The 24,601-nt window shown below is 35.7% G+C and overlaps 1 protein-coding gene across 1 annotated transcript in view; it reads right to left on the bottom strand.

Moving 5' to 3' along the window:
* Window positions 1-1,152: 1,152 nt before the first annotated feature.
* The window catches only part of LOC123533502 (mediator of RNA polymerase II transcription subunit 24-like), a 56,252-nt gene continuing 32,803 nt past the window's right edge, over window positions 1,153-24,601 (bottom strand). Inside the window, exons 13-21 of the mRNA XM_053520413.1 lie at window positions 22,229-22,398; window positions 21,757-21,856; window positions 19,385-19,560; window positions 15,948-16,179; window positions 12,174-12,408; window positions 8,216-8,359; window positions 6,454-6,528; window positions 4,402-4,544; window positions 1,153-2,030 (exon numbers count right to left, since the gene is read on the bottom strand). Of these exons, the coding sequence (XP_053376388.1) occupies window positions 1,893-2,030; window positions 4,402-4,544; window positions 6,454-6,528; window positions 8,216-8,359; window positions 12,174-12,408; window positions 15,948-16,179; window positions 19,385-19,560; window positions 21,757-21,856; window positions 22,229-22,398 (1,413 nt within the window). The 3' untranslated portion in view covers window positions 1,153-1,892. The remainder of the gene's footprint in view (window positions 2,031-4,401; window positions 4,545-6,453; window positions 6,529-8,215; window positions 8,360-12,173; window positions 12,409-15,947; window positions 16,180-19,384; window positions 19,561-21,756; window positions 21,857-22,228; window positions 22,399-24,601) is intronic.

Genomic DNA, 24,601 nt, shown 5'->3' with positions numbered 1-24,601 from the left:
AACAGTAATTTAGGTACAGAAGAACTCAAGAAACTCGAAAAACACTTTGTCACTTGTTGTTTCTTTCTACATGTATGTCTATAATTTGCCTGAGGTTATTTTTCAATATTTCCACATATGTGTTACGGCAAAACTCTATAAAGTACAGCAATAAATACTCAAAGTTTCTTGCACACCGGACTGGGGTTTCCAGTGATTTTACCCATGCAGACAAAACCCATCTGGCACCCCCGATGCCAAACTACCTCTGGCACCCCCGATGCCAAGTGACTCTTGTGCTGTTAATGGCAACTAACAATTCATGTACTGATAATATATGTATATTGTTTATGTAAAATGCAAAAAAAAAAGAATCAGGTACCGCGATAGTTTCTCTCTGTTCCTTAAAGTATATTTCTCGATTCAACGTACGTTATTTTACGATAAGAACATAACGTTACGCTACAAACCATAAAACTGAAGTGGAACGTTGTTATTGTGCATCACTAAAACGTCATGACGTCTCTTCTGCTTACGGACGTTAATTTCCCACACTTTGTGTACATACTCTACTATAAAAAAGTCATGACAAAGAACTATAAAATACATACTACTAAAAATAATTTATTTCTATAGCTCTTTGATCATGACAGATATTATCAAGCCTGTTTGCAACTGTCATTTTTGGTTTTTTGTTGGGTTTAACATCGCACTGACAAAATTAAAGGTCATATGGCTACTTTCCAGCTTTTTGACGGTGGAGGAAGAACCAAGGTGTCCCTCCATGCATTATTTCATCACAAGCGGGCACCTGGGGAGAACCACCGACCTTCGTAAGCCAGCTGGATGGCTTCCTCATATGAAAAATTCAACGCCCCAAGTGCGGCTCGAACCCACATCGGTGAGGGTCAAGTGATTTGAAGTCAGTGACCTTAACCACTCGGCCACGGAGGCCCTTTAGCAACTGTCATTATTCCTCAGTCTATTTTTCAAGTAAGGTGTTCATTTGCTCAAACAAAGAATTGCAGAAAAAAATACGTTACCATAAGTGGAATATTTTTGACAAAATGCACGGAACCAGACTGAATACCAAAGGCTTACTTTCACAAAAAAAGATGATAGATTTATAAATTCCATCTGCTTTGTTCTACAGGATAAAATCAAAACAACAGGTCACATTTACATATTTTATAGCACATTTTACAAAATACAATATTTCTATATCATGTATATAGAATAGCTTATGAACACATTTTTCTATTCAGCACATCGGATACCTTCTTTACCGAGAACTGGAACTAATTTCATGTAAGATAATCTGTCCATTTTCTCACTGAAATACCATTGATCAAGTATCTGATCTCAGATGGTTAACTACTTTTTTTTGTAAGTAGGGTTGCTATTTTTAAATTTCAAAAAAATCATAGCACTGGTACAAACACACAATTTGGCAACTGGGTCCATGGGTCTGATACAACTAAATTTAAGGTAAATTTTGGAAGATTTTTTTCCATAGTGTTTAAATTCAAAAATATTCAGAAAAAACAAAAAACAAACAAAATAGACCTACTTAATATAACTTAAGAGGAAAAGTTCATTTTATAGTCAGTTTCAACTGAAATTTTGATATAATAAATATGATATATGAATCCATGAGCACTTAACCTCACACATTTTATTAGATTTTGAAACTTTGTCATACTACTGTATTTAATGTCTGAAAGTTGCCAGTATTACTTATGCAAACTAGCATACCAAACTGTCAGTGTAGTTCAATGTTTGGTTAGTGGGATTTATTGCTAACACAGTACACATTTTCTTGTAGTTGTAGTAGACTATGTAGGCTGCTCCAGCCTCTTGTTCACTCCCTATACTTTACACCTCAAAGATAACCCAACATTTCACATAAATTTTCAGTCCTTCTCATATCTAGCACTTTGACATATTGCTTTAGCTGCTATTTTTCTACCAGTCACATTGGCCAGGTCACATATCTGAAGTATTTTCTCATTCCCAAACACGCCTGGGATACATTTCAGGATCTGGCATAGCTGAAAAATATGAGTAAAAGAATGTACATGACCAAATGCTGCAAGATTTATGCTGAAACTTGCAAAACACAAGTGGATGAATTCTGTTCAATTTTAGTATCTTGTATACTGAGGGAACCAATTAACAATAACTAAACTGTAAAGTGTTTGGTGGAATAACATTAATTACCTTAAGAGGATAGTGCATTGATCTATACAAAAATGTGTTATGCATATCTGATATCAGGATGGTGTTGAATCTTGGAATGAAATATCTTCCAGACAGAATTTGTACAACAGGTTGTAATTATGTTGCAAAAGGTAGGGCTTATTACAAACCTTTTTTTTTCTCTGGGCAATTCTGATTCTAAAGCCTTCATTTCTTGATAATTAAAACCAGTAATAAACTAGCAGACGCTTTTTGTCTCCCCCAGCACATAGTTGTAATAGGCAAGAGGTCAATAGGGGACAAAAGTTAAAGTCAATGAGACACTGATAGTTGGCTGCAATAGGGATCATCTACTTGGTACGTCCAGCTTCAACATTCTGGGTCAAGTGGTTAGGGTTATTGACTGGAAACTGTTTTCCATTTCAGGCCCCTGTGACCTTGACCTTTGATTGAGGGACCCCAAAATCAATAGGGGTCATCTACTCCTAATGTCCAATCATCCTATGAAGTTTCAACATTCTGGGTCAAGTGGTTCTCAAGTTATTGATCAGAAAGATTTTCCATGTTCAGGCCCCTGTGACCTTGACCTCTAATGGAGTGACCCCTAAAACAATAGGGATCATTTACTCCATAAGCCTTGCCACCCTATAAAGTTTAAAGGTTCTAGGTCAAATGGTTCTCCAGTTATTGATTGAAAGTTGCGGGAGGGGGGAAGAGAAATAATGACATTAAAACAAGTATTAAATTTTTTTTCTAGCGATACATAAGAAGAAATGAATTAAAAGTTAAAAGAAAAAAACATTTATAACAATACAAATTCATAAACATATCAAAAGCTGTTTAACAAGAGCTGTCCGTAAGACAGCCAAGCTCGACTATTCGAAATATTGTCCCAGAAGCAGGAAAATATTACCCAAAAAGGTTAAATATCAAAAGTTCAAAAGGGGGCATAATTTGACCAAAATGCATATCAGTTATGGGACTTGCTGCTATCAACTAGTTTTATAACCACGAAGGCACATGCGAAGCTTTTAATTCAATATCTGCATTAGTTTTGGAGATAGAAACTCGCATGTAAAACTTTAACCAGAATTTTCAAAATCTAAAAGGGGGCATAACTTGCCCAAAATACATGCCAGAGTTATGGGACTTGCCCAGTGAGGTTGGTAATTGATCTAGAAAAAGAAAAAATAAGTTTCAAATCTATATGCCTTTTAGTAATTGCTGTATGTACTTGCACGCAAAACTTTAACCAGGATTTTCTAAGTCCAAAAAGGGGAATAATTTGCTCAAAATACATGTAAGAGTTATGGGACTTGATCCAGTGAGGTTAGTAATTGATCTAGAAAAAGAAAAAATAAGTTTCAAATCTATATGCCTTTTAGTAATAACTATATGTACTTGCACGCAAAACTTTAACCAGAATTTGCTAAGTCCAAAAGGGGGCATAATATGGTCAAAATGAAAGTCAGAGTTATGGGACTTGATGCTATCAACTAGTTTTATAACCCCGAAGACACATGTGAAGTTTCAAACCAATATCTGCATTAGTTTTGGAGATAGTAACTTGCATGTAAAACTTTAACCAAAATTTTCTAAGTCTAAAAGGGGGGCATAATTTGCTCAAATTACATGTAAGAGTTATGGGACTTGACCCAGTGAGGTTGGTAATTGATCTAGAAAAAGAAAAAATAAGTTTCAAATCTATATGCCTTTTAGAAATAGCTGTATGTACTTGCACGCAAAACTTTAACCAGAATTTTCTAAGTCGAAAAGGGGGCATAATTTGGCCAAAATGAAGGTCAGAGTTATAGGACTTGCTGCTATCAACTAGTTTTATAACCCTGAAGACACATGTGAAGTTTCAAATCAATATCTGCATTAGTTTTGGAGATAGTAACTTGCATGTAAAACTTTAACCAAAATTTTCTAAGTCCAAAAGGGGGCATAATTTGCTCAAAATACATGTCAGAGTTATGGGACTTGACCCAGAGAGGTTGGTAATTGACCTAGAAAAAGAAAAAATAAGTTTCAAAGCTATATGCCTTTAATTGATGGCTGTATGTACTTGCATGCAAAAACTTAACCAAGGTGTGACGCCGACGCCGACGCCGACGCCAGGGTGAGTAGAATAGCTAGACTATTCTTCGAATAGTCGAGCTAAAAACAAACAAAGGACCGGTAACAGAAACTATTTTTCAATTAAAGATGATAAGACCATACCATATTATGTGGCATGAACTGTAGTATATATCTGGAATGCTGGCCACATCTGATTGCCTCATCAACAAAACTGATCACAAAACTTGTCTTAGGGCTTACATTCCCATCATGTACAATAGCATTCATCAACCGGAATAAATTCACTGAAATATGTTAATAAGAAATTATTTCATTCGGATGTTTGTTTGTATCATTCTTCTTGTTTGAACTGCTTCAGGTAGATAAATTTGTTTAGTTAACCATATCTCATACTGTTGTTGTTGTTTTTTAAAGAACTGCTCCAGTCCTACCTTTTAACCTTAAATTGTCACTGAAAATGCATGAAAATCCTGACTATGAACAATGACGCCTGCCAAAATAGACTCTATTTTATATAAAATTCTATATAAAACAAGCAAATTTGATGAATTGGAATCCCCCGACGAAAGGGTCAGAGTTGAGGAACGGCAAAAAAATATATCCAGCAAAAAGTTAAGAATGTTACCAAGAAGCAAATAATTTCATTAGTCAAAATCAAATTAAAAGAAAATGAATGGTTTGTTTGGGTGAGGGGTGGGGGGGTGGGGTGAGGATACAACAGTTTACATGTTGATTATAAATATTGATAGAAAACGAAAAATGAAAAAAAAAAAAAAAAAAAAGGGGGGGGGGGGGGGGGGGGGGGGTTGGTGAGGGTGACCAAAGTAAGGTGGTGACCAGGTGTAGGTACACAACATCACATGTTTATAATAAATGTTCATGGAAAAGAATGGAAGAAGTTTAATGAAATTCTTCCAATTGGTTGGTTTGTTATGTACAGATCTGTGGATTTTTAAACAATTAAAGGGCAATAACTATACGGAAAATTGACCAATCGAAAAAAAACTTGAAGGGCATCGTCGCAGTATCTTGGTTCATGTCTACTTCAAGTTTGATGAAATTTTACCTGCTAGTTACTGAGAAATGGCTGCAGACGGACATTTTTCATTAAATCAAGGGCAATAACTCTGAGGGAAATTGACCTATCAAAAAAAAAAAACTTGACGGGCATCAGCGCAGTATCTTGGTTCATGTCTATTTCAAATTTGATGAAATTCTACCTGTTAGTTACTGAGCAAATGCTGCAGACGGACATTTTTTATTAAATCAAGGGCAATAACTCTGAGGGAAATTGACCAATCAAAAAAAAAACTTGACGGGCATCATCGCAGTATGTTGGTTCATGTTTATTTCAAGTTTCATGAAATTCTACCAAGTAGTTACTGAGAAATGGCTGCGGACGGATGGACGGACTGACGGACGGACAACGCCATTTCAATACCCCCCTCCCGATTTCATCGGCGGGGGATAATAACTGTGGTTTTGCATGCTAAAGTGTGGCGCGTGGCCATTAACTTTTACCTATTGTAATCATGGGTTGCATACACACAATAGAATTTGAATAGCCACGGAGCAGGGCTTTAAAGTTATAGAACAGCTAAGATTACAAGGTGACTTACAATTAAAGCATGAAAAGAGTTTACCAGAATCCAACCTTTTTGATTTCTGCAGAGTAACAAACCCATATGCAATGGACATAACATATGCAACAGGCAGCTACAACTCTTCATCTTCATATTCAAAGTGCTTTAGATTGGGTTATTTTTACAGAATTTAGTGATTTCATGGTTAGCAGTCACATTTGAATTCACAAGTGGTGTTAAGAATTTGTGAAACATGAGTTTTTGTGTTTTAGGACATGATGCAGGTAAATAATCATGAATATTTTGCAAATATTAATAAAACGAAAACTGTGGAGAAAAATACCCAATCTACAGTATATATACACGACACTGGAGTATGTGTACACAACACTGGAGTATGTATACACAACACTGGAGTATGTATACACAACACTGGAGTATGTATACACAACACCAGAGTATGTATACACAACACCGGCGTATGTATACACAACACCGGCATATGTATACACAACACCGGCGTATGAAAACACAACACCGGAGTATGTATACACAACACCGGCGTATGTATACACAACACCGGAGTATCTATACACAATACTGAACTTACTAAGAGCTTTGTTGAGTGGATCTTTGGTGTCAATAACTGGACTAGAATCACCATCATCCTTCACATTCAGAAAATCTGAAATATCAAAACATAAATACGTTGTTTGGCCACATTTAAAAATGTCTTTGTTTGCTGTCTCCCGATCCTACTTTTTAAAAGTTGGGTAGGTATGTAGGCAATTCTTTTTTTTTTTTTGGTGGAGGGATTATACTTTTACCAGTAGATGTATGATCGTTTCTTACAGAATATTTCTTCTGTAAAAATAAGACAAAATCTGTAGAGCTATATGCTGTGTAAATGGAAGAAATTAAATAATACAATTTAAACTTTCTTACCCATACTTGAAATATATGCGGCACTAGTCAGATTTCTGGTCATAAAATTAACATTACTAAAGATATTTTGAAAATTCTAAAGGATCCTACAGCCACCCTAGGAGCCCTTTAGAATGTTGTATAGATTGATGGTTGGTTGTTTTGGGTTTAACGCCGTTTTCAACAGTATTTCAGTTATGTAACGGCGGGCAGTTAACCTAACCAATGTTTCTGGATTCTGTACGAACCAGTTCTCCACAAGGAACTGCCAACTTCCCCACATGAATCAGAGGTGGAGGGCAAATGATTTCAGACACCATGTCTTTTATCAAATCATCATGGAGAACATACGCCTTGCTCAGGGCTTGAACTCGTGACCCCGCGATCTGTAGATCTGCACTCTCCCTATTGAGCTAAGCGGACGGGCTGTATAGCATACTCGACATCACTAAGCTAGCGTCATCAATAATTTCCCGGTATTTGAGCTGCGCCACCTACGTGGTGTTAACATGTTAAGTTGGTTATCTATTTTACGCATTCTAGAGAAAAATGTTCTTACCTGCAGCTACATTGCTAAATATCTGTCAATATTTATCAAAATTGTATTTTTCAGATATCTATTGCAAAAATCAAAAAAATATCCATTAATTTAGCAAATATTTGCAATGTTGACTTTACAAGTTCGTCTACCAGCTGATCGGCATTTGTCCTCATTGATTATGCAAACGAAGTCCCGCCTACAGGTTAGAGGACACCAAATTTTACATAACATTCCCCAGCTACACAAAGATGAATGAAATATCAGTATTAGGCGAAACATCAAAACGTCTAAACTCGATGGATTTTAAGGGGGAGGAGGGAATGGGGGCCCAGCGACCATCTCCTAAAAATACACCCATGGTACTGAGCAGTGAACTGGAACAGGTTAGATAAGTATCAGATAGAAAATATTCAGTAATAGTACAATTCTTAGGCTCCGATACATTATGACCACGCAGGCAACCTTCTGGTTTACTTACAAAATATCTGGTGTTCCACTGCCTATAGGAGAATATTTTCGAGTGCCAATGTAATATAATTATAACGTTTAAATTGGCGTTTAATGACTTTTGAGTGTTCCTGTTAGTTTGACTTAGATAAGTTTTCAATGTTTTGAATAATATTTAGTGTTTTTTAACCTATGGTAGTTTGATTGCCACAACTGTTGACCTATACCGCGAAACTGGTGATGTGACATCACATGATGACAATGGCTGACTATTGTTGTTCGAAGTACACATGATTGTTTCTTGTATATCGGATTCATTTTTACACAGTTATTGATGCATTGTTGTGTTGTTTCTTATTTAATGCCGTTACGTGAAATGTCAAGTGCCGCAACAATACAGATGGACAGTATATGAACTCAAAATATATAAACAGATTTATTCATAAATTACACAACATACCAAAATTAAATCCCTCTGAGTCCAATGTGATCTGTGGTTCCATGGTTTTACTACGTTTCTGTGGCTGGGTATCATCAAGGTCATCAAGGTCAAATTCTTTACGTGACCTCTTCCTCCCACGTCTGTATATGGCTGATGTTTCAGCTAAAATATTCAATAAAGTAGACAGCTTACTTGAGATATACCAGAAACAGAATACCTTAACATTACCTTATTCTCCACGGTTTTGGTTCAAGTTTGCATAGTTCTATCTTCTCTTTGTTATGAAATAACATTTTTCCTTAAATACCTATTTAGTGAAAACGGCCTTTCTATCTTAGCATATTATGTCAAACTCACAATAAAAGCATCTGTGTAGCAAAAGCCTAACATAATAACTTCACCTCAACGCAAGAAGTGGATAACTGCATTGATTTAAAGAAGGACTTATTCACTTTTTGTGCTAAGGTGACGATAAGTAGACTTGGACAATGCAGTAAGAAAATAAAATTTGCAGCATTGGAGGGGTTGTGGAATGGAGAACGTCTTGGGGTGTGGGAAGGAGACAGCAATATACAGTATCAAGAAATAAAATCCACAGGGATCCACAAGTTGAATTTAGTTACTGTGTAAAATATGAAATTCATCGCTATTATTGTTTAATCTTACAGCCCAGTAACAAATACATGTAATATGAAATAAGTCAGGTTCTTGTGACTATGACCTGTGAGTCAATAGGGATCTTCCTCTAGTGGTACTTAGTCACTGTGCATAGTTTGAAAGCTGTAACTATTACACTGTGTGGATTTATTGTCCAGAAATCATTTTCAGTCTCCTGGTTACTGTGGCCTTAACCTTTGACCTAATGACCCCTAAAACAATAGGGATCATCCTCAAACAGCGTTATGTCACCATGATTGCGAAGTCTGAAAGCTGTAGCCATTATATTTGGTGATTTAGAGCCACTGACCCTAAAATCAGTAGGGATCTTTCCCTAGAGGTTGTTAATCATTGTGTGAAGTCTGAAAGTTTTAGCTATCACACTTAATGACATAAAAAGTCTGGAATTTGACTGACTGACGAACATTTCTGGAGGGACAGACAGGCTAAAAATCACACAACAGATATTTTGGAAACAGTATTCTGCACAAAGATTACAGTAAACTAACAAACAAAAGAAAAAGTATCAATATCTGTAACCACACCTTAAATGAATATCTGTAACCGCACCTAAATGAATATCTGTAACCAAACCTAAATGAATATCTGTAACCAAACCTAAATGAATATCTGTAACCAAACCTTAAATGAATATCTGTAACCGCACCTAAATGAATATCTGTAACCAAACCTAAATGAATATCTGTAACCAAACTTAAATGAATATCTGTAACCACACCTTAAATGAATATCTGTAACCAAACCTAAATGAATATCTGTAACCAAACTTAAATGAATATCTGTAACCAAACCTAAATGAATATCTGTAACCACACCTAAATGAATATCTGTAACCAAACCTTAAATGAATATCTGTAACCAAACCTAAATGAATATCTGTAACCACACCTAAATGAATATCTGTAACCAAACTTAAATGAATATCTGTAACCAAACCTAAATGAATATCTGTAACCACACCTAAATCAATATCTGTAACCACACCTTAAATGAATATCTGTAACCAAACCTTAAATGAATATCTGTAACCAAACCTAAATGAATATCTGTAACCACACCTTAAATGAATATCTGTAACCAAACCTTAAATGAATATCTGTAACCAAACCTAAATGAATATCTGTAACCAAACCTAAATGAATATCTGTAACCACACCTAAATGAATATCTGTAACCACACCTTAAATGAATATCTGTAACCACACCTTAAATGAATATCTGTAACCAAACCTAAATGAATATCTGTAACCAAACCTAAATGAATATCTGTAACCAAACCTAAATGAATATCTGTAACCAAACCTTAAATGAATATCTGTAACCACACCTTAAATGAATATCTGTAACCAAACCTTAAATGAATATCTGTAACCAAACCTAAATGAATATCTGTAACCAAACCTAAATGAATATCTGTAACCACATCTTAAATGAATATCTGTAACCACATCTTAAATGAATATCTGTAACCAAACCTTAAATGAATATCTGTAACCACACCTAAATAAATATCTGTAACCACACCTAAATCAATATCTGTAACCACACCTAAATCAATATCTGTAACCACACCTTAAATGAATATCTGTAACCAAACCTTAAATGAATATCTGTAACCACACCTAAATCAATATCTGTAACCACACCTAAATCAATATCTGTAACCACACCTAAATCAATATCTGTAACCACACCTTAAATGAATATCTGTAACCAAACCTTAAATGAATATCTGTAACCACACCTAAATCAATATCTGTAACCACACCTAAATCAATATCTGTAACCACACCTTAAATGAATATCTGTAACCAAACCTTAAATGAATATCTGTAACCACACCTTAAATGAATATCTGTAACCAAACCTAAATGAATATCTGTAACCAAACCTTAAATGAATATCTGTAACCATACCTTAAATGAATATCTGTAACCACACCTTAAATGAATATCTGTAACCAAACCTAAATGAATATCTGTAACCAAACTTAAATGAATATCTGTAACCAAACCTTAAATGAATATCTGTAACCACACCTTAAATGAATATCTGTAACCAAACCTTAAATGAATATCTGTAACCACAACTTAAATGAATATCTGTAACCAAACCTAAATGAATATCTGTAACCAAACCTTAAATGAATATCTGTAACCAAACCTAAATGAATATCTGTAACCACACCTTAAATGAATATCTGTAACCACACCTTAAATGAATATCTGTAACCACACCTTAAATGAATATCTGTAACCAAACCTTAAATGAATATCTGTAACCAAACCTAAATGAATATCTGTAACCACACCTTAAATGAATATCTGTAACCACACCTTAAATGAATATCTGTAACCACACCTTAAATGAATATCTGTAACCAAACCTAAATCAATATCTGTAACCACACCTTAAATGAATATCTGTAACCAAACCTAAATGAATATCTGTAACCACACCTAAATCAATATCTGTAACCACACCTTAAATGAATATCTGTAACCAAACCTAAATGAATATCTGTAACCACACCTTAAATGAATATCTGTAACCACACCTTAAATGAATATCTGTAACCACACCTTAAATGAATATCTGTAACCAAACCTTAAATGAATATCTGTAACCAAACCTAAATGAATATCTGTAACCAAACCTAAATGAATATCTGTAACCAAACCTAAATGAATATCTGTAACCACACCTAAATGAATATCTGTAACCAAACCTAAATGAATATCTGTAACCACACCTTAAATGAATATCTGTAACCACACCTAAATGAATATCTGTAACCAAACCTAAATGAATATCTGTAACCAAACCTAAATGAATATCTGTAACCACACCTAAATGAATATCTGTAACCAAACCTAAATGAATATCTGTAACCACACCTTAAATGAATATCAAAGAATGCATTTCAATCTTCTGAATGCAGTATTCCATATTATGAACCTATGCAAGCACAATCCTGTAAGTATACAGCACGACTGTAACACTGGCAAGATATCCCAGCCATGAGCTTTGCAGTACTAGCCTACTTAACCCTTGTCATGCTAAATTTCTATAAGGAACTTGTCCATCTTCCAATCTGGACAGTACTATTTTCTGTTAAAAGGGGTGCATACCAAAAAGATACTGGCTGAATAGCGAACAGTGCAGATCAACATCAGACTGCACGGATGTGCAGGTTGATCATGATCTACACTGGTCACAATGGCAGAACCAATCATGTCGAGCATAGTAAGGGTTAAACCCTTAACTTTCAAATCTACTATGCAGTCACGAACCTCACCTTTCTGTGACGATTTCGAGGTCTGAGCTGCAGTGATGGTCAGCACACAATACTTGGCTAGTGTGTAACCTTTAGGATCTGTAAGTTGTACATGTTTGTCAGCAGAGAGCAGCAACCCAGGGATTGTGTGTAGCAGCAGACTCAGTGTTATATGCTCCAGATCCATATGTGAGACAGCAAACACCAGGCTCAGGTTGAGGCTCATGTCCTCCACTCTATAACTGTCTAACATGTGCTGTAATACAAGTGCATAATTCAATATCAGTGAAGTTTGTGTTGTTTTTTATTTTTTCGGAAACACTGTCAGAATAGGCCTTGAAACAATTTTTAAGTTCATCTCTAAAAAAGTTAATTTGGGATAGCGTGTGGTGGTTCGGTTTGGTCTGTGCAGGATGGGAAGGGGGATGAAGACAAACAGAATGTTATTTGGCGTGGTATATGCATCACTTCTGTGGGTTTTTAAATACATCATAAATAGCCAGAGCTGTTAGAATTGTACAAATAAAGCACAATTCAATTAAATTTCCACATGCTGACAAGTACAAAACTAGCTAATTATTGCAAACTATCATAAGCAAGAAAACACACTGCCTTTTATAAATGCATTTCCCACCTTTACCAAACGTAACAAAAGGATTTACTTCAACACCTTTTTAGTTACAATTACATGTTTGCGTGTGTATAGAGCTTTCCATAAGGAATACTAGTACATTTTCAAGTAATTATTTTTATAAAGAAAAGACAAAACAACAAGTTTAGTAATGTGTGGCATGATCTTTAATATATGAACATTCGCAAATAACTTACAGCTACAATAGTGTGTAATATCTATACCTTAAAATATACCATTTTACTTATCATTTTTTTAACAATATATATATTGAAATAATAATTTTATGATTTATGAAAAATGGATAGGTGAATTTCGCTCAAACAAGGGAAAATAATGCTGTCTATGAAAGTGCAATTTTGTGCCAGACAAATTAGTGATTCTTATGATGTGCTATTTTTATGCAACTTGGGAAATCGGGAATTCGCTCATATTTCCAAAGGCAAAAAGTCTGGAATTCAAAATTCGCTATCTTTTCAACCTGTGGAAATATCCACTTATACAGTACTAAACCAAGACCAGTCCATCTGCAAACCAGTCTGATCCTGCTAGAAAATAATTCATCATAACCAGCCTATCTAACTACATGCCCACGGGCAACATGTCGAGCCCGTCAGCTGTCAAAAGGACTAGGAGTTGCACATGACACCATGTTTCATTTAGGAAAACATTTATTTCAAACAAGAGGGCCATGATGGCCCTATAACGCTCACCTGTTATCATTGCACTTGAGGACAAGAAGGTCCTCAGAAAAAATATCAAAGTCCAAAGGACAGGAACAACAAAGGGAAGAAATTTAACCAAAAAGAAAACAAAAATTCTTACAAGGTATAGATATGTCAAAATACACCTAAAAATTGGAGGTACCATCCATGCTGTACCACAGAAAAGTGGTCTCGGTTTTTCCCTACGGCCAATAATAAAAAAGTTACTAAAAATAAGTTATTTATAGTAACGTAAAAGGGAAGTAATTAAAAAGAAAATTATTGTAAGTGAACAAAAGAAGGATCTGCCAAATAAAACTGTTGACATAAATGAAATTTCAGATCAGTATCTTCATTAGTTATGGAGATATACCCATTTTAATTTGAAATAAAGGGAGGTAATTTGATATAAAATCAGTCCATAGTTATCTACCCTGATTGACTCAGTCCAACTAATGATAATAATGAAATTTCAAATAAGTCCTATAAGTACTTACTGATATAAATCCATTTTGACTACGATCAGGGGAGATAATTAGATATAAAATAACTCTGGAACCTACGATTGGATCTGATTTGTCATGGAATCCAAGATTTATTGTTGTTGAAGATATTTTGGAAGTTTGTATCAAATAAAACCATAAATGAAGTCTCTATATGGCTGCAAAAGCCAAAATAGCCAATTCTGGACCTTCAAGGGGCCATAACTCTGGAACCAATGATGGAATCTGGCCAGTTCAAAAAAAGAACCAAGATCTTGTGGTGATAAAAGTTGTGTGTAAGTTCGGTTAAAATCAAATCATAAATGAAGTTGCTATTGTGCAGACAAGGTCAAAATAGCTAATTTTGGCCCTTTCAGGGGCCATAACTCTGGAACCCATTATGGGATCTGGCCGGTTCAAAAAAGGAACTGAGATCTTATGGCAACACAAGTTTTGTGCAAGTTTGATTAAATTCAAATCATAAATGAAGCTGCTATTGTGCAGACAAGGTCAAAATAGCTAATTCTGGCCCTTTCAGGGGCCATAACTCTGGAACCCAAAACGGAATCTAGCCAGTTCAAGAAAGGAACCAAGATCTTATAGTGATACAAGTTGTGTGCAAGTCTGGTAAAAATCAAATCATAAATGAAGCTGCTATTGTGCAGACAAGGTCAAAATAGCTAATTCTGGCCCTTTCAGGGGCCATAACTCTGGAACCCATAATAGGATCTGGCCAGTTCAAGAAAGGAACCAAGATCTTATGGTGATACAAGTTGTGTGCCAGTTTGGTAAAAATCAAATCATAAATAAAGCTGCTATTGTGCAGACAAGGTCAAAATAGCTGATTCTGGCCCTTTCAGGGGCCATAACTCTGGAACCCATAATGGGATCTGGCCAGTTCAAGAAAGGAACCGAGATCTTATGGTGATACAAGTTGTGTGCAAGTTTGGTTAAAATAAAATCATAAATGAAACCACTATCGTGCAGACAAGAAATTGTTGACGGACGGACGGACGGACGGACGGACGATGGACGAAGGGTGATCACAAAAGCTCACCTTGTCACTATGTGACAGGTGAGCTAATAAAAAATGATTGCAAAAAGTTACAATATAAGTTATTTATAGTAACAACAAAGGGAAGTAAATCTTTAAAAAAATATAAGTCCACACAAAAATCCTTACCAGTAGAGATAGGTCAAAATACACCTCAAAATTGGATGGAACATGCATACTGTACTACAGAAAAGTGATCTTGGTTTTTCCCTACAACCAGTAATAAAAAAGTTAAAATATAAGCTATTTATAGTAACAACAAAGGGAAGTAATTATAGGTTCTTGCACATGACACTCCGTCTCATGATGGTGAACAATTGTGCCAAGTTACATGAAAATCCCTCCATGCATGAAAAAGAAATGCTCCAGACAAAGTCATTCTTGTATCTGACCTTTGACCTCTAAGTGTGATCTTGACCTTAGACTTAGTGTCCTGGTTCTTGCCCATGACACTCTGTCACATGGTTGTGAACATTTGTGCCAAGTTACATCAAAATCCCTCCATGCATGAAGAAGAAATGCTCCGGGTAAAGTCGTTATTGAATTTAACCTTTGACCTCCAAGTGTGACATTGAACTTCGAGATAGGAACCTGCTGTTTGCGCATGACACTCCGTCTCACTGAGGTTAACATTCATGCCAAATATAAACGAGATTGCTCCATGCATGTCAAAGTTATGGTCCGGACAAACAAATCCGGACGGACGAATGCACGCACGCACTGACGCACGCACGCACATACACCGAACAGCCATTTGGACATATGTCTTCGCTTCCGCAAGCAGGCTCAACAAAAATCAGTCCAACCCTGTTAGAAAATAATTCACTATAACAAGCCTGTGAACCTGTCTGTTCCTGCTAGGATATAACCCACCATAACCTGCCTATCTACAAACCAGTCTGATCCAGCTATAAAATAACTCACCATAACTAGCCGGTCTGCAAACCAGTCTGATCCGCAGAGATTCAATATTGCTTCCAATGTTCGTAGACACTCCATATCCATCCAACCCTTGAAGAACAATCCCTTCATTGTCTTTGCCATTACCTCTGCTGGTAAACTGTTTGCTGGGATATACTGAGGTGTAGGCGGTCTCTTTGATGTTGGGAGGATTTCATGTATCATTTTCTGAACTATCAGATGCATAAGATGTGACCTGGAAAAAAAATTAAATCAAGATATATCACTGTTATAAAGTTTGTATCTTTAAAGTGACTTTCTGCAATTAAATTTCAGGCTGTGGAACAGTAATGATATTTGTCAATTTGCATAGGATTATGTCTTTAACCAATACCGCATTCTTCTGTTGTAAATACAGCTTAAATGCTCACATGGTTTTCTACTGCATATTAAAAACAACAGCTTGTTGGGCTCAACTATTCGCAGAAATCATGTAAGTATGGGATCAAAATGTAACTAGAGATTTTCAGAGAAAAGACAGAAAGAAGATGACAAATCAAAGCGCTGACAGCACAGAAAGGTTGAAACCCGCTGTAACAGTTCATGTCACTTCCATGAAACAGTATAACATTCAAACCATTTGCATCCATGTTACATCATATACATGTACTTTAAATTCTGCTCTGAATAAAACCATTAAGTGTCTTGAAAAAGGAAAGCGGTGGTCTAGTGGATAAGGTATCGGACGCTCTATCCCGGGGTCGTGGGTTCAAGCCCCACTGGGGTCACAACCATGACTTCTCATATGACACCAGTGCTGGTTTTTACAGGAAGCAGACTCGAGAGTGGTTCCAATAAGCTTAAAGCTGTCATCACAATCGAGCTAAAACAAATTAGTATAAACTAATACACTGATGAGTGTGTAAGGCAACCCTATATCGGCTTAATTAAAATTTACTATAATGATGATGCCAGTGTCAGTTTCATTAAAAACACAAATATTCACAAAGAGAATATAGATAACAGAAATATCAGATTTTCAAATTTAACAGTTAAAGGCACTGGCCTCCAGATCGTTCGACAACAACAACAAAAACAAGGAGCTGCTTTTAATAAACACTTGATGCCCCCAGTGGCATCCTTGGCATCCTTGTCGATAGATTTTGCACCTAAGTCCAAAACGAGGTCAAGGTCAAACTGAGGTCAGGTGATGTTTGAAGATGAGGAATGGTCACAGTTTACATCTGTATTAGTATCAATTCATTCTTGTAAGGGGTATTGATGCTAGACGAAACGGTCCCATTTTATTAACCAAGAGATGGCCCATATAAAGCAACCTAAGTCCAGACTGAGGTCAAGGTCAAGGTCAAATTGAAGTCAGATAATGTCTGAAGATGAGGAATGGTCACAGGTTACATCTGCATTAGTATCAAGTCATTCTAGTAAGGGGTATTGATGCTAGATGAAACGGTCCCATTTGGTTAACCTTGTATGGACGGATAAACGGAACTGACAAAATACAAATCAGAGTTATGGTTCTTGGCCTACATAGCAAACTAATGATGATAAACAAGTCTGCAAAGTTTCAAAGCTGTATCTATTATAGTTTTTTAGGAAAAGTTGACTCTAAACAAGAATTTTAACCAAGATAATCAATTTTTCTAAGTATAAAAAGGGCCATAATTCTGACAAATGCATATCAGAGTTAAGATTCTTTGCCTACACAATCACCTTATGGCAAACAAATGTGCAAAAATTGGAATCTGTTGCTCTTAGTTTCTGACAAAACTTGGATCTAAACAGAAATTTAACGAAGGAGGGCAAAACTTTTGACAAAATTCATATCACAGTTATGGTTCTTGACCTATATAATATAATAGTATATGATAACGATAAAAACAAATGTGGAAAGTTTCAAAACTGTAGCTATTTTCGCTTTTGAGAAAAGGTGGACGTAAACAAAAATTTTAACTAATGCCAACACAGGCACTTACAATCAAGTGTAGACAATATCTCGTCGATTTTTTTTTTAAAAATCAGACAAGCTAAAAAAGGGCCATAACTGAGCCAAATTCCTTTACCTAGTTATGTAGTCTTGCTTACATATGAAGACTATGATGGTAAATAAGTGGTCAAAGTTTCAAAACCATATGTCAAACAGTTTAGACAAAATACAATGTAGGACTTGTGCGAAAACTGAACAAATTTCCAAGTCTAACAAGAGCTGTCCTTAAGACAGCATACTCCACTATGCAGTGATTTGACAGTAAAATGAATATATGTCTCAATAAGAGACCTCTACTTTAAAAGGAAGATACACCAAGGGGCATAATTCTGTCAAGAACACAAATTAGAGTTATTGGGATTGTTACCACACATGCAGATGATGATGGTAAAGATATATTTTGAGTTTCAAGTCATTATTTTATATACTACCATATAATGTCCTTAAAACAAAGTTTATCAAAAATCTTTAAGTATTAAAGGGGCATAATTCTGTTAAAAATACAATTAGAGTTATGGGGATTGTTACGATGATGATAAAGATACATTTAAGTTTCAAGTTTTTATCTTAATATATTGTACTAAAGTTAAATCCAGAAAGCAAAGATTGCCAAAAAACTTTAAGTAAACACACATGCAGATGATGATTATTAAGAAATATTTTTAATTTCAACTCATTATCTTTTAAACTACCAAAGAGAAGTCTATAAATGAATCTTTCAAAAAAAATTAACATGAAGATAATTCCATGTATAAGCACTTTATGACCTTGACCTTGGGTATAATGGGCCCATCCCCTGCACATACTTTGTTTGTTTGTATACTGAACAATGTTTATGTGAAGTTACAGTAAGATATATTAAGCAATAGTAATAAAGATATGACAGAAAAAATAAGGTTGACGAAAAACTTTAATCTTAACCTAAGTATAACACCTTGGTGACCTTGACCTTGGATATAATGGGCCCAGCCCCTGCACATACTTTGCTTGTATGCTGGACAATGTTTATGTGAAGTTACAGTAAGATATAAGCAATAGTAACAAAGATATGACAGAAAAATAAAGGTTGTCAAAGAAATTTGTAACTCATTTGAATGCCTACTACCATAAAACTTGAAGATAAAGTTCTAAAGAAGTATAATTAAATGTTAAAAACTCACAATTTTCTTGATTTGTCAATACATTTTCCCAATTTACTGCATAAAAATTCCAACACTAAACAAAAAGCCGTGCCAGTGTTCATGGATTCTGTTCTGGTACAGACTTGGAATCTGAGGTGGTTTTAATATGTATCCTCCTACCTCTCAAGAAAGTATTGTGAAGTATTTTTACTTACCATTCAGAATAGTTGTAACTGTGGTGTGTTTTCTCTTACCTTTCAGAATAGTACTGTCTTTGTATTGTGGTGTATTTTCTCTCACCTTTCAGAATAGTACTGTGGTGTATTTTCACTCACCTTTCAGAATAGTACTGAGGTGTATTTTCTCCAGTCAATGGTTGTATCAACTGCTGAAGCATGGACAGTGGTTTAGTCCTCGCATCGTCACTGAGCATGTTGATGTAACTACACAACCACGCTGCCACAACGATCGGCAAACATAACATACGGTTCTTCACATGGCTCAATATCATCTGTAGTAGTATATAATTATGCAAGATACATATTTATCTGCTTAGTCAACCAACAAGAAAAGAACATTTGTACATCTTCCTATGTATATCAACAACAAATTACTTTGCCAAGATCATAAACTCCAGACAATGAGCTCATTTCAGTTCTTCAGACAAAACAAATTCCATGAAGCTGTATAGTAACTGCCTTATAAACTTTATATACAGAATACAAGGCTTCTACTTCAGATATCATAGATTCAACTCTCTCTGCTGCATTTGCTCTTGATGATGACAGACTTAAGACAATATTGCCAGCGTCATTTGTCCACCATTAATCAATGTGGGCAAGTTGTCACTTACTTTTTGAGGACAGATTAATAAACACTGGTTAGATTAAATTACCACTGTTTGTAGCTAAAATATTGCTGAAAAACATTGTTTCAAAGAGGATTTAGATACTAAAGGATCCTGGCTTTGCCCAGTTCCCATGTTTTATTTGCACCTTAAGAAACAAGAGCTGTCGGATGACAGCGCGCTCGACTATTCGAAGAATTGATTGAAGAATGGAGTCAAAATATTTCCATAGATTTTCAGACAAAAGAAAAAAATGGATTAAACAAAAAATGTTATTGTATTTGTGGATTTCGATTAGTCTTGCACTAAATGGCAATGTGTGACCATGATGGCAAATATGTTAAGTTATATGTTAGGCAAAATATGGACTTGTATAAAAAATTTAACTAATTTCTAAGTCCAAAAAGGGTCATAATTCAGTCAAAATAGTTGACAGAGTTATGTATACTTACCTACAGATGGAAATCATGTTGATATACTAGTGTTAAAAGTTTCAAAGCCACAATTCAAATAGTTTTGACAAAAATTTCAAAGTCCAAAAAGGGCCATAATTCAGCCAAAATAGTTGTCAGAGTTATGTACTCTTGCTTACAGATGGAAATCATAATGATAAACAAGTGTTTAAAGTTTAAAAGCCATATGTCAAATAGTCTTGACAAAACATGGACATATACGAAAACAGAACCAATTTCCAAGTTCAAAAAGGGCCATAATTCAGCCAAAAAAGATGACAGAGTTATGTACTCTTGCCTGTTGATAGAGACTATCATACTGAACAAGATATAAAAGTTTCAAAGCCATACGTCAAACACTTTACACAAAATATAAACTGGTACGAAAAACTTAACCAAGATTTCTAAGTCAGAAGGGGCCATAATTCAGCCAAAATGCTTGATGGAGTTATGTACTCTTGCCTACAACTGCACATGGTGATGGTAAACAAGTGTTGAAAGTTTCAAAGCTTTATCTCAAAAGACTTTGTCAAAATGTAGACTGGTACGAAAAACTTAACTAAGATTTCTAAGTCAAAAAGGGGCAATAATTCTTGATGGAGTTATGTACTCTTGCCTACAACTAGACATGGTGATGGTAAACAAGTGTTGAAAGTTTCAAAGCTTTATCTCAAAAGACTTTGTCAAAATATGAACTGGTACGAAAAACGTAACCAAGATTTCTAAGTCAAAAGGGGCCATAATTCAGTCAAAATGCTTGACAGAGTTATGTACTCTTGCCTATAACTGGACAAGGTGATGGTAAACAAGTGTTGAAAGTTTCAAAGCTTAATCTCAAAAGACTTTGTCAAAATGTGGACTGGTACGAAAAACTTAACCAGGGTGTGACGCCGACGCCGTGGTGAGTAGGATAGCTCTACTTATTCTTCGAATAGTCGAGCTAAAAAAAACCTACAGATAGTTGAACAAATGCTATTTAGTTTACAACAGGAAAGTACACTGGTCTTAATTTCCAAGAGGAAACTTTGGCATATTCACCTGACCTTAGTGAAGTCTATGCAGATAGAACGGCAGATAAATCTGCAAATAAATCTGTATGTCACGGTTTAGGACTTGGTTACTAGAAATGGGGAGAATTTGTGTAGGTAGATGATTAGCTCTATCCGTAGAGCACCCTGTAAGCAAAAGATCTCTGGTTCCAAATCCGTATTGACTTTACAGTATTTTCATTCTGTGACCTTTGGCGCCCAACATAGGACTGTAATAGTATTTACTTCGAGATCATGTTCCAGAGCACTCATCTTGTGAGCAAGGGGTCTCAAGTTCAAGCCCTGGACTGGCTTCACATTATTTGCACACTGTGACAGGAAAATATCATATAAAATTTCATATACACATTAACACTAACCTTTATAGTTTCAGATGCCAAGGATCCATGTTCCCAGGCAAACAGAACTTCTTGTATTGCCCAGGGTATGTTTGTACATATCTCATGCCATTTTGGTGCTCTAGAAGAGAAATACTGTGAAATAATTAAAATTCGTGGGGGGTTAATTTTCGTGGATTTCGTGGTTGAGTCAATCCACAAAATTTAATCCCAACGAACAAGTAAAATTCCCATTCATTTCATGTTCAAAAGTTGAAATCCACGAATTCATATCCCCATGAAATTGCTGTTTTGACCAAAACCATGAAATTTCATGCCCACGAAATTAAATGATTTTACAGTTACTGTAGTTATTAAAAACATTCTTTTCCTCTACAGTCACAGGAAAGTGTTTGTTGACCTTACAATTTCAAAGCACTGTATGGTACACTATTTTCAGCACATTGTCAGTTAAACTCTTAATTTTTAACCTGTTTTGTTGAGAGTTACTCACCCTTGTGATAGATCTGTCCCCTGTGTTAATGCATTGAGGAGGAAGTCTACTTTAGCTGTATCTACTGGCATACTGTTGTCTATGGATTTGTACTTGCCATCCTCTGGGAAACATCGTAGTGCCCACTGTACAAAGAATGTGTCCATACACTCTGCACTTGACATTATCATCTAAAAAATATACACAAAATTTTATAACAGCATAATGGTGTTCATAAACAAGAGCACCTCCTATGAGTGTCGTCACTTGTATGTAAATGCTTGATAATCTAACAAAATAGAAGAGTGAGTCACGGTTCTTGATCTACTTTCATACCAAATAATGATATATGTATACTACAGACCATAGCTCCTATAGATTGTTAAAAAAAGTGGACCACAACAAATATCTGAACAAATGCCAAATGCCTGTTATCAACTAAAAACCACACCTCATTGATTTCTTTTTTAAAAATCACACCAGCTCATAAAATACATTCATGCAATACCCTATGTTTGCAATTAAGACAAGCTGCTATGCACCATCTAGAGATGTCAATGCTCCTCTGATTAGGTCAACATATTATGCAATATGTAAGATAAGCCGTCGTTCTTGTTTAACTAACTAACTCCCCAAGTGTACCAATTTAAAAGGCTGGCATTCTAAACAAGTTGGCCTTAACTTTCAAAGTTCAACAAGAATGGCAAACTGTCACAATATGCTAATCACAGCAAACTACTATAATTGACTTTTAAAATATTTTACTTACTGGGCATACTAGTTATCTGCTTTCCCAATTTTGACTTATTCAAGGGTCATTACCCCAAGAACAACAAAGACTACCCGGCTAGTTATCAAAGTCGGCTAAGATAATATGCTCATAAGTTTGGTAAACAATGGAATTATTTAGTGGACAGTACCAATTTCACAATTTTAAGTAATTAAAGGGCCATTATTCAGAATGACTGAAAGTTTCCACCTGGTTGCTGGAGATATTATGCCTTTAAAGTAAAACATTGTGATCAAGTTTAGTGAATATTGGATAAGACCTGCTCAAGTCAGCGAGCTGACACATTCAATTTTTGCAATCTTTAGTAATTCAAGGGCAAAAGCTCAAGGGTCACTGGGACATTCTAGATGGTTATCTCATTTGGTCAAGATATTATATTGATAAACACTGTGACCCAGTTAGATAATCCTTGGATTAGAACTGCTCAAGTTAAACAAGAGGGCCATGATGGCCTTATATCGCTCACCAGAGTTGATCTGGCCTACTGAACTAGTTTTTGACCCAACATGACCCAGTTTCGAATCTGACTTGGAGATCATCAAAGCAAACATTCTGACCAAGTTTCATAAAGATTGGGTTATAACTGTGGCCTCTAGAGTGTTCACAAGCTTTTCCTTTGACTTGACCAGGTGACCTAGTTTTTGACCCCAATGATCTGACCATTTTACCTAGTTTTTGACCTCATATGACCCAGATTCAAACCTGACCTAGAAATCATCAAGGCTACAGTCTGACCAAGTTTCATAAAGACTGAGTCACAACTGTGGCCTCTAAAGTGTTCACAAGCTTTTCCTTTGATCTTACCTACTGACCCAGTTTTTGACCCCACATAACTCAGTTTCCAACAGGGCCTAGACATCATCAAAACAAACACTCTGACAAAGTTTCATAAAGATTGACTCACAACTATGGCTTCCAAAGTGTTCACAAGCTTTTCCTGTGATCTGGCCTAGTGACCTAGTTTTTGACCCAACATGACCCAGTTTCAATCTTGACCTAGAGATCATCAAGACAATCATTCTGACAAAGTTTCATAAAGACTGGGTCATAACTGTGGCCTATAGAGTGTTCACAAGCTTTTCCTGTGATCTGGCCTAGTGACCTAGTTTTTGACCCAACATGACCAAGTTTCAAACTTGACCTAGAGATCATCAAGACAAACATTGTGACCAAGTTTCATAAAGATTGGGTCATAACTGTGGCCTCTAGAGTGTTCACAAGCTTTTCCTGTGATCTGGCCTAGTGACCTAGTTTTTGACCCAACATGACCCAGTTTCTAACTTGACCTAGAGATCATCAAGACAAACATTCTGACCAAGTTTCATAAAGATTGGGTCATAACTGTGGCCTCTAGAGTGTTCACAAGCTTTTCTGTGATCTTGCCTAGTGACCTAGTTTTTGACCCAACATGACCCAGTTTGAAACTTGATCTAGAGATCATCAAGGCTTACATTCTAAGTTTCATAAAGACTGGGTCACAACTGTGGCCTCTAGAGTGATCACAAGGCAAATGCTAACAGACTTAAGATAAAGGATGGACAATCTTAGTGGTCCCTTCTCTCCGCCAACCCATCTGAGGCAACAGTTTTATCACATATTTTAAC

Source organism: Mercenaria mercenaria, chromosome 12, assembly GCF_021730395.1.
Source record: "Mercenaria mercenaria strain notata chromosome 12, MADL_Memer_1, whole genome shotgun sequence".
Classification (NCBI taxonomy): Eukaryota; Metazoa; Mollusca; class Bivalvia; order Venerida; family Veneridae; genus Mercenaria; species Mercenaria mercenaria.
Note: the sequence above shows the minus strand (reverse complement) of the source record. Positions and strands in the feature narration are given on the sequence as shown.